This window comes from Neovison vison, chromosome 2 (genome assembly GCF_020171115.1).
Source record: "Neovison vison isolate M4711 chromosome 2, ASM_NN_V1, whole genome shotgun sequence".
NCBI lineage: Eukaryota > Metazoa > Chordata > Mammalia > Carnivora > Mustelidae > Neogale > Neogale vison.
Window position 1 is genome coordinate 54265409 of NC_058092.1, and position 12287 is coordinate 54277695.

The following is a 12287-nucleotide window of genomic DNA, read 5'->3' on the forward strand; positions in this document are numbered from 1 at the left end:
CCTTTTGGTTATTTTAAACCAATGTATCTCCTTTCTTATTTTAAAAATTTGATTATCATTTTAATCCTTACACTTTAAAATGATCAAAATTTAGAGTGCTGTTTGATGTTCACAAATACTTCAGACTTCTTTTAGAAGATAATTGGAAGGGGAGGTGAACCATGAGAGACTATGGACTCTGAAAAACAGTCTGAGGGGTTTGAAGTGGCGGGGGGGTGGGAGGTTGGGGTACCAGGTGGTGGGTATTATAGAGGGCACGGCTTGCATGGAGCACTGGGTGTGGTGAAAAAATAATGAATAATGTTTTTCTGAAAATAAATAAATTGGGAAAAAAAAAAAAGAAGATAAAGGAAGGTCTGATCCTGACTTCGACAAGTTACAAGGTCCCTGTATTCCAGTTTCACACAAACTTTGTAAAGTTTATGCTCTCATAAATATGAGCAATATCTCGTCTTTTCTTCAAGGAATAATCCTTGAAATAATAATAATTATGTAATTATTACATAATTATATAATCCTCTAATTCTTTAAAGTTCTGATGTATAGAGATGTTAAGATGGTTCAGATTATAATTATTTTTCAGTTGTGAGCTCTGGTGTGTTAATCCCCTAAATAACATAATAAAGTGGCTTCAGTAACAGGGAAATTTATCTTGTGATAATAAGATATCTTAGGTGGCACGCCTGGGTGGCTCAGTCTTTTAAGCGTCTACCTTCGGCTCAGGTTATGATCCCAAGGTCCTGGGATGGAGCCCCATATCAGGCTCCTTCCTCCATGGGGAGCTTGCTTCTCCCCTCTCCCTACCACTCCCCCTTCCTGGGTTCTTTCTGTCAAATAAATACATGAAATCTTGAAAGAAAAAGAGAGAGACATCTTGGATGTATTGAAATGAACAAGGAACACTGAAGCACAAGACTTCAGACAAGTTTCAGGTCCACATTGTCTCTGAGCCTCTCTTACTTATAAAGTAGGTGATATTAGTTCCCTCATAAGGTAGTTTGAACATTAAATTAGTGATTCACAAGGTGTTTGTGTAAATTGTAAATATGCTATACAAGGAAATGTGATGTTATATTTAATGTGGATTTTCTATTTTTGTGTCCTTTGTCCATCAAATTCCCACCAGTAGGGAATACAAAATGTTTCTGGCCAATAGCCAGAATAGCAAATAACTTGGGCCAAATAGCAAATATTTCAGACTTTGCAGGCCATACAGTCTTTCTTCCAAACTTGTAGTCATAGTTAATATGTATAAATGAATAAGCATGACTATATTTATGGACAAAGAAATTTGAATTTTATGCAATTTTCATGTATCATGGGATATTCTTCCTCTTTTTCTTTTTTTTTTTAACCATTTGAAAAAATAGGAAACCATTCTTAGCTCACAGGCTGTACAAAAACAGGTGTATTTGGCCTGTGGGCTGTAGTTTCCTCACTCCTGTGTAGAACGTTTGGAAATGAGTTTTAGATTGATTTTTAGAGTTTCATAATGGGATTGTCTGTTGGAGTGATATGGGAAATTTCTGAATGGAGATGCCTTAAAAAAATCACAACTAATGAATTACTAAAATAAAGATATATATTATATATGGTCATTATCATAAATATATAGTAATATATTTTATGTATATTGATATTATAAAGAAATTAATGATGAAATTGATTAAATAGAACACACAACAGTGAAGTGATAGAGAAACCAGATAGTTAATTTAATTGGTAATCAGCCCAATTCTATAACTATCCACTCTATTTAGAAAATACGGTATTGGAAAGACTATCTACAGTAAGACAGTGTAATTCTAACTTTTCTTTTTGTTTAAAAAAGAAAAATATCACTAGACTTTTCTGTCCTTTAAAAAGCATTTGTGAAGAATGTATGCCTTATTTTCTGTTTACTTCTATTTTTGCTGTAAAATTTGGGAGTTCTTCAAAGCACAATACCGTGCAAGCATATTTCTGACATAAAATACCACAATTTATTCAATTTGTTCCATACCCTTTTTATAAAAGCTTTTATTTTAATATTTGAAAAATACCTAAAAGGCATAGTATGATATTTTTTTAAAAAATGACATTTCATTGGCTTTTCTTAAAGGTTTAGATAAAATTGAAAGTGCTAAGTCATTCCAATTCTAATTCAAAATGGCATTTTATGGGTGTATAGCACTTTAAAGTTTTCAAAAATACTTTTATGTAATCATCTTTGATTACAACAGCTTTGTAAAGGGAGGTGGTACAGGCATTTTCTCTGTTTTACTGATTATGGAAACAGAGCCTCATAAAGAAGAACATACCCGTCTATAGTCTTATGGCTCAGAAGCCAATGGAAGGACTTGATTTTAGGTCTTGGTGTTAATTTAGGGTGCTTCCTACAATAATATTATCCCTGACACAGCGTCCTGTAGACTGCTTTGCACGCTAAAAGGCCTGTAACTGTTGTTTCTTGATTGATTTCTTTTGGGACTAAAGTAAGGCTGAAGTCTCTCAGGAGACTCGAAAATCTATCAGAATTCACACTTATTACCTGTGGTATATGTATGAAAGATTTGGGTCCATTCATATGTGAATTCTTGGGGATATGCTAGTTAGCAGAACAGTTTCTAGAACAGTGCATTCTCCTTAGTATATTTAACACTTACAGTTTTTTCCCCTACAAAAGGACTGTGAGAATTCTGAAGGCAGTGATCCTATCTACATATTAATACTCTCTTCCTCTCCCTAAGTTCTTTAAAAAAAAACAAAAAACAAAAAAAACCCCAGAGTGGTTTAGGTAGAAGGCAGCAGGTGTTTATGGACTAATGGGGTGGCTCAAGCAAGACAGGGACATGTTAGTTACCGCTGTCCCACCCATAACTGCCCCCAACGCACTAAGTCTTCTTATTTGCAGCTAGACTTAGACTCTCCAGGCAACCAGACAGATGAAAAAACACAAAACTAATGAATCAGAAATAACAACTCTGTGTCTTGGTTGCATACTACTATTCTCTGTGCCTTGAGTTACCTAACTCAACCCAGCTAGTTACAGGCCATCACCCACTTAAAGTGGTTTGATTTATGATTTAACGGTGTGAAAGCAATACTCATTCAGTACAGTTTTGAATTTTGATCGTTTCCCAGACTAGTGATATATGGTAGGATGGACAGTCCCTCGTGATGCTGTGCAGTGACAATTTTCTGTTGGCCATGTGACCATGGGGGTGAACAGCTGATGCACTTCGACCATACTCTCTCTCTTTCTCTCTCTCTTTTTTAAAACTCTGGGTATGATATTCAGTAAATTCCATGAGATGTTCAATATTTTATTATAAAATAGGCTTTGTGTTAGATGATTTTTCCCACCTGTAGGCCAGTGTAAGTGTTCTGAGCATGTTTAAAGTAGGCTAAGCTAAGCTATGGCATTTGATAGGTTAGGCGTATTAAATACATTTCAACCTAGGCTACCTCTAATTTATGATGAGTTTATCAGGAGGTAACCCAATAACTGAAGGAAAAACTACAATTACTTTTTTTTTTTTAAAGATTTTATTTATTTATTTGAAAGATAGCGAGAGAGAGCCCAAGCAAGGTGGGGGCATGTTGGGAGCATGAGAGAGGAAGAAGCAGGCTTCCTGCTGAGCGGGGAGCTGATGCAGGGCTTGATCCCAAGACCCTAAGATCATCACCTGAATCAAAGGAGACACTTGACCGACTGAGCCACCCAGGCGCCCCTGCAATTACTATTTAAGGTTAGCTCATTCATTTGTAGGTTTATAGTGATAGGCACAGTATTGCTTAAAAAGTTTTTCCTAAATTTTTTTTTTTGGGTAAACAGCTTTATTGACATAAGATTAATAGACAATAAACTGTACATATTTACACAGTTTATTATATATTCAAAGTATAAATTTGTACATTTTTTTGTAAGTTTTGCCATATGAAATCACTCATAAAATCATCATCCTAATAAAGAAAACAAATATATTGCCAATCATGAAATTGCTTCCTGACCCTTTGTTTCTCCACCTGCTGCCCCTGTCTGTGGTTCCTACTGTCCTCATCACCCTCTACTGTCCCCACACAATGAATGACCTGCTTCCTGTGACTGCAGGTTACTTTGTATTTTTCTAGAATTTTATATAAATGCAGTCATACAGTACTTTGTCATGCTGTCATACAGCATGATAATTTTGAGACTTATTAATGTTGTGTGCATCTACTAGAAGTTCATTCCTTTCCACTGGGAAGTAGCATTCCATTATATGGATATACCACATTTTGTTTATCCATTCACCTGTGAATGGACACTAGAGTTATTTACAGCTTTTGGCTATTACAAAATAAAGCGGCTACAAGCCTCTCTGTTTATGTATGAGGACATATACTTTCATTTCTCTTGGATGACTAAGAGAATGTGTAAATTATATGATAGGTGTAATTTTAACAACTTAAAAATTACTAAACTGTTTTCCGAAGTTGTATCATTTTACATTCCCACCAAAGGTGGATTAAAGCTCCAATTTCTTCACATCCTTATAATTAATTTTAAAAACTTTAGCCATTCTAATATGTGGATAGTGTTATCATTGTGGTTTTCATTTGCATTTCCTGAATAACAAATGACCTTGGGCTTCTTTTCACATGTTTATTTATTTATTTTTAAATTTATTTATTTTTAGAAAAACAGTATTCATTATTTTTTCACCACACCCAGTGCTCCATGCAATCTGTGTCCTCTATAATACCCACCACCTGGTACCCCAACCTCCCACCCCCCCGCCACTTCAGACCCCTCAGATTGTTTTTCAGAGTCCATAGTCTCTCGTGGTTTATTTTCATTGATTTATCTTCTCTGGCTAAGTGCATGGTGAAATCTTTGCCTGTTTTTAATCGTATTGTTTGTTTTATTATTACTGAGCAATGTTCTTTATATCTTCTGGAGACAAGTCCTTTATCATAAATAGATAATTGGGAAATATATTCTCTCAGTCTGTGGCTTGTCCTCTTGTTGTTCCGTAGTGTCTTTCTTTCAAACGACAAGTTTCAATCTTGATAGGAATCCAGCTTATCAATTTGTTCTTTTATGGATCCTATTTCTGATGTTGCATCTAAGGAAATGTTACCTTACTCAAGGTAACAAATTTTTGTCCTTGTGTTCTCTTCTAGAAATTTTATAGCTTTAGGTTTTACGTTTGAATCGATGATCCATTTTGAATTAATTTTTTAATCTGGTGTGAATATGGATTGAAATTTGTTTTGTTTTGTTTTGCATGTAGATATTCCATTGTTCCATGCAACTTAATGAAAAGATTGCCCTTTCTCCACAGAACTGCTTTTGTACCTCTGTAGAAAGCTGGTTGTCCATATATGTGTTGGTCTCTATTCTGTTCCATTAATCTATTTTTCTGTCCTTATGCTAGTACTCTGTTGGCTTGATTACTGTGGTTCATTAGCTATAACTCCTTATTTTATTATTTTAGTGGTTGCTTTAGGATTTATAATATAGGTTTTTAACTTATTACAATCTAACAGATGTACCTCTAACTAATATTGTACCACTTCATGGATGGTATGAGAACATTAAAACTGCATACTTATGTCACGGCTCTCGACCCCAAGCTGGGAGCCAGTGTCACACATTATACTTCTCCCTGTGTTATAAACCCTACACTACATGGTACTATTTTTGTTTTAAGCAGTCAGTAAATATTTACCCTTTTAAAGTTCTTTTATTTTTTTAAGATCTTATTTATTTAGTTGAGAGAGAGACAGAGACAAAGATAGCAAGAGAGAGCACGAGTGGGGAAGAGAGGGAGAAGCATGCTATCCACGGAGCAGGGAGCCCGATATGGGGCTCCATCCTAGGACCCTGAGATCATGATCTGAGCCAAAGGCAAACGCTCACCCAACTGAGCCACCCAGGTGCCCCAGATTTTTCATTTCTTTGTGTGAAATCAGATTTCCATCTGTTGTCATTTACTTTTTGTCTGATGGACTTTCTTTGGCAATTTTTGTAACGCAGATCTGATGATGACAGATTCTTTCAGTTTTGGTATGCCTGAGAAAAACCTTTATTTCATGTTTATTTTGAAAGGTATTTTCTCTGGGTTTAGAGTTTTGGGATCACAGTGTTTCTTTCCTTTCAGTACTTGACTGTTGCTTCACTCTCTTCGTGTGCATATTATTTCTAAGGCTAACCTGCTTGAACCCTTATTTTTGCGTCTCTAATATAATGTATCCTGTTTTTTCTAGATGCCATTTAAGCTGGATGTTTGGAACAGTTCACCTCGGTTTGGATTTTTATCATATATTTTAGATAAATCCAATCCTGTCGCATCTATGCTAATATTTAACTCTTCCTTTGGCACGTAGGCTTGAAGTGTTAGAAGAGTCACCTCTGGTCCCCCAGAAAAGCAGTTTTCAGATTGTCCAGTGCAACTGCAGTGTTCACGACAGCTGTGAATGCCACGTGCCTGTGCCAACAGCCAAACTCAACCACACTCTCCTTCTGTATCTGAAAATCATGTCTGGTGGAATAAACTTCCAATCACCTCTAATGTCAGTTCAGCCCGTAAATGTTGGTAAGTCATGCATAAAAAAAGGTATTATATCTAAACATCAGCCACACGAATAGGTTAAACATTGCTTACAGAAGTTTTCAGTAGCTTATATTGCTTTGACCCATGCGGGCAGGACAGCAAATGCAGAACCAGGGCGTATTAAAAGCAGCCTCTAGAATGTTTTAACAGTAGTATACATTATCTCTGCAGTTGTGACTTGAATTCTTTCTTTTTTATAAAGACTTACCCATTTATTTGAGAGAGAGAGAGAGAGTGAGTGCAAGCATGAGTGGGGGGAGGGGCAGAGAGACTCTTCAAGCAGACTCCCTGCTGAGCACAGAGTCTGATGAGGGGCTTGATCCCATGACCCATGAGATCACGACCTGAGCCAAAACCAACAGTCAGATGCTTAACCGATGGAGTCACCCAGGCGCCCCTTAAATTCATTCTTAACAGTTTTTCTTTCAATCCTGGATCTGTCCAATGGATATATATCATTGGGGTGTTACTTTTTCACTTCTCATATAACAGGTTCCAGAAATAATTAGGAGCCTGTTTTTACCCTGTTTATTTATTTATTTTATACTTTTACTTATTCCTTCAATAAATATTTCTTAGAAGCTCATGTGTGTCAGCCACTGATCTCAAAGCTGGGGAGACAATGGTGAATGAGACAAAGTTCCTCCCTCATAAACTGGAGACAAACAATAGTGAGCAGAGAGAAACAAAAAAGTAAACACCTAAATCATTTTTCATACAAATCTGATTATAAGAAAAACTCAAATAATAGGTAGTACCCCATATTTTTAGTGCAATGATTCCCAGTTTCTTTTGATCAGCTTGAACATATGATTACAGATGTGAATAATATAGGCATTGTTCACTTAAAATTTACTAACTCAGTTTCGTGTATGTATTTTATATATAATATATAATTTAACAGTGTTACTATTTTCCACTTATGTTTCTTGAAACCATTATATACCAACTATTTACGTGCATCTTGACATCATTGTTTTTGACATCACTCAAACCACTTTTCCAGGTATTTCACACACAATTTTCCAAACAACTTCACCTTCACTTCTCTATAAGTTACCGGGGATATACCACTTTTTGAATCTGTATATGACATCATATTTCAACATGAGGACCTTCAAATAATTTGTCCTTTAGGGATATATTTGTGGTTTCTATGACATAATTACAATGACATCCAAGCAATTCTGTGATGAAGTTATAACACAGGGAAAAACATACCTAAAATTTATAAAATATCATTTTGTTCTCTTTTCAATACTAATTCTGTCAGGTGATTTTTAGAAGCATTTAGAACCAGAGTTAAATGAAATATTTACAAAAATAAGGTAGTTAGAAGGTGTTTATGAGAGACTTTATAAGAAACCTAAAAAAGAATTTTGTCTTTTTTTCAGGGGTAATTTTTTGAGGAAAAAAAAATCTTTCCTTATACTTCGGTATATATGATAATGTCCTAAAATGTTAAGTTCTACAAAATAAATAAGATGAGGAGCGTGTTAGGTAGGTGTAAGGACTATTATTTCAGCTGTGGAGGTCAAAGAAGACCCGTTTTTGGAGATAGCATTTGAGCTGAATGTAAAAGAGATAGCCATGCAAAAATCCAGAGCAAAAGGTGCTCCAGCCAGGAAAATAGCACCCATAAAACCTCTGAGATGGAATGAGCTTGGAAGTGGGAGGACCCAAGACAAGGCCTTTGTGCTTGGAGTGGATGAGGTGGGGGAATATTTGGAGATGTGGTCGGAGATATTGGATTCGGGTCATATGGTAGGCCAGGGTTATAGAGTTTGGGTTTTATTCTAATTACAGTAGAAGCTTTTGAACCAGGAGAGTGATATGGTCATGTGTGTATGTATGTATGCATGTTTGAAATTGACTCTGCATGTGGAGAAGGAAATTGATGGGGGAATGAGGAAGGATAGTTATAAGAGTAGAATCAGAAGGCTCAGATAGGAGACTATTGGAATGATCTAGTTGGTTTAGAGATGTAGCACTGAAGAAGTAAAGAGATGATCATAGCTGGGATTCATTTTGGAGATGGTGCTAACTGAAATTTCTAGTGGATTGGTTATGGAGTATGGACAGAGAAGAACCAAAGATAATAGACTTGGCCCTGAGCATGCCAGTGAATAGTGGTACCAGGTATTTGGGAAGGATCAGATGTGTAACATATTATTTTGAGATGCTTACAGATACCCAAGAGATGCTGAGCAGGCAGTTGGACATATGATCCTAGAGTTCATGCGAGATATATATGGGACTATCTGGTGTATAGATGTTTATGGGATTGCCTGAGATCATCCGTTTGGAGTTCAGTGAGAGAAAGACTGAGGCAATCAGAGAAAAGAGGAGTGAAAAGCGTGTGGTGGCCGTGAAGTCAAGTGGAATCCAAATGAGCAGCTATGTGGAGGAAAATGCATCAGATAACTGACATTGGATTTGGCAAAGGATGATGACCTTGATAGAATGGTTTCAGTGGACTGGAAGAGCAGATCAGAGTAGGTTGGTTAGGAAAATGGAATATGAAATGGGGAGAGTGAGTAATGCCAATTCTGCCAAGAAATAGTGCTCTGAAAGAAGCAGGTAGATGGGGCATATCTAAGACATGGGTGGTCCAGAGAAAGATTAATTTTTGGATTTCTAATATCAAGGCATCTATGTATGCCGGCAGAAAATGTACAATAGTTTATAATTTCATGATTTCTGTTTGGTGTTTTTGTTTTGTTTTCTTTTTGGTCATGAGAACTCAGTGAATTTCACCTACTGTTTCTAGACTTTAGTGTTTATCTGTCTCTGCTTTAAAGTAACTAAAGTTTGTAATATGTCACATAAAGTAAAAGCTTCATTAACTTTGACTCAAGGAAAGGAGAAAAACTACGTCTAAATTCTTAAAACATATAGTATGGTAATTATAGTAATATGCCATTTAAGTTCCTGAAAATAAAATTCAAATCAGTAAACATTTCAATGTAATGATTATTTCATTGTGCATAATTCCTGCTAGTTAAAATCTTGAAAACATAGAGATACACTGAGAAGAAAATTGCGTCATCTGTTTTCTATCATTCTGGCTTTTTTTTTTCTATTTTAATACATATTTATAAATATTCTTTTGTTAATTTCAACAAATTAACAACTCAAGTATAGATGATTAATAATAAACTTTTAAAACTAACAATATTAGCATTTTCAATATTCTTCTCTGATATGACTTTTAATGACTGTATAGATTTCCCTATGGGGATGAACCATTATTTATTTAATTAATCCTTTATCATAAGATGTTTGTATTGTTTCTATGAATAATTTCAAGGTTACTTGTGTTCAGAACCACACACACACACACAACCTATGCACAAATACATATTCATACATGAACACATGCATATACACATGAACTCAAATGATTTACTAAGTTAAATGCATGGTTAAACTAAGAAACTCTATCCCCATTTCTGGTGGCAAGCTAGGGCCTGCGTGTTTTATTCCATGTAAAACATGTGTGCTGAGGGTTTTGAGTAGGTGTGTCTAGATTATTGTATTTCAAAGTTAATAGATTTGCTGAATTTTATATGCATATTTACCTGAATTTTTGCATGCAAACTCCATATGCGTGTTCAGAATAGTGTTCTGCAAAATGCTGTTTTTCCTTGTCATCTGCTAAACCAGCGGCTGAGTGTGGTGGGGGAGGATTCAAAGAAGTTTGGGGAGTGCTAGGTTAAATAAAGTTAGCAGACTTTTTTTTTTACAGCAGGAATTCACATTTATCAAGACAACCTCATTACCAATTTACAGTTTTTGCCATGTGCGGAGAGAAAATGAATATATGTGGATTGCTATGGAAGGGTACAAGGAGTAGACCTAATATTTTGGTCTGTAATTAATCTTTGAAGAAGATCACCTTTTGAGTTGTTGAAAGAACAGGATATGCTAAAAATTCATTTTGACTTTGCTTTGTGATTATCTTGAAAACTGCTTGACTTAAAAATATTCTCTTTTTTCCTTAAGTGAAGCCTGATCCCCCATTAGATTTACATATGGAAATCACAGATGCTGGCCACTTGAAGATTTCTTGGTCCAGCCCAACATTGGTGCCATTTCAACTTCAATACCAAGTGAAATATTCAGAGAATTCTTCAACAAACATGAGAAAAGTAAGTATATTTCAATAAATAAAATGAATAGTTGAGAAGCAACTAAAGTAAAGAGGAGACCCCTTCCACGTCCTGTAGAAAATGCCCTTTGCATGCCAAATAGGCAGAGTCCTTCTAGATGAGAATCAGCTCTAATTTAATATTATATCACTGGCTTTCATTTAAGATCAGCATAGGAAATGATCACATGAACAGCATATCCTCATCTGCGGTAAACACTTTTAGAGAAATTGTTTGATGTTGCACAATATCTCTCATGTATGGATCCTGTTACATATTGAGGAGTGTGACAAATTCTTCCCAGACTTTAGTGCCAGAGGAAGTCCCAAGGTCTTCTTCCAAAAAAGAGTTTATGTTAGATTAGTAGGTTTCTCTGTCTCTCTCCCTCCCTCTCACTCTTCCTTACACACACACACACACAGCTGAATGGCAACAGGAAGACCAGTTATAGGAACTCGAATTCATAATTAAAATTTTCTCACCCACAGACCTCTGATTTCTGATTTTACAATTCCAACTGTTGTTTTATTGGTCAGCATATTTGTTTACTTGCACCATGTACATTTGCTGTATAAAGTCTGTCAAATTCTTTTTGCATTCTTTCCGTATTTATTGAGCACGTACTAGGTACTAGGAGCTGTTCTACGTGCATCAGGATGTCCTGAGTGGTAGAGCTAATGGGTGCTGGTGGAGCTAGTAGGTAATAATAGTCAGTGGAGGTGGGGAGGCCTCATGGAGAAGGTGACACTTGAGCAAGGATCTGAAGGAGATTGGTGGAGTAGATATGTAGGGGGATTAGTTTCCAAAGAGAGAAAACAGTAATTCAGAGGCCCTAAGCCAGGGGAGAAGCTGGAGGTTGGGGAAGCAGTGGGGAAATCAAAGAGTAGCATGAGAGGAGGAGGAGGAAGTCATAAAGAGAATGGGCCATGCATGGACTTTGGCATTTTCCTTTGTGAAACAAACTGTTATATAATTTATAAGTAAAAACCTATCTTTGTAGCTCTGGGCCAATTTTTTAAAAAGACTTTATTTTCATAAAGAGCAGAAAGCAGAGTTGAGGCTTCTCTGGGCTTCAGTTTTCTCATCTGTAAAATGGAGACAAGAAGATTTGAAATCTAGGTGGCCTGCTATCGTATAATACATTTGTGGTGATTCTCATCCTTTTGGTCTCTGGCACCCCGCGGTTTAAGAGGTCAGGGAGTTCGATCGCTACGGAGAACATCATTGGAAAACAGTATATTTGCTAAGCAATTCTTATTAGTGGTTGTTTTACGCAGAATTAGGTGTCTCAGATATTTACCCTCTAGTTTGTAAACTGTATTTTGATTCAGTACAGCTTCTCAGGGTCAGGGTTCAGGTTCTTAAAATTCTTCGTACCCTCCTCTGTGACACTTTCCTCTAGGAATGTTAATAATTCTGTGTCCACTCCTGCTCATGATTTTCTACCACGTGTGTATTACAGATGTCAGTGGTGGCTTGAAACTCCCTGCTGACTGGCTGTACCTCTCAAATTTCACAAGGTCAATATTTGTTATATTCAGTAAAAAATGTCTGC

The 12287-nt window shown here is 36.1% G+C and overlaps 1 protein-coding gene across 6 annotated transcripts in view; it reads left to right on the top strand.

Annotated features, from left to right (window-relative positions):
* The window catches only part of LEPR (leptin receptor), an 89667-nt gene that overhangs the window by 41713 nt on the left and 35667 nt on the right, over positions 1-12287 (top strand). For all 6 annotated transcript variants that reach the window (XM_044238392.1, XM_044238390.1, XM_044238393.1 and 3 more), the window contains 2 exons: positions 6355-6563; positions 10587-10732. In XM_044238392.1, the coding sequence (XP_044094327.1) occupies positions 6355-6563; positions 10587-10732 (355 nt within the window). The remainder of the gene's footprint in view (positions 1-6354; positions 6564-10586; positions 10733-12287) is intronic.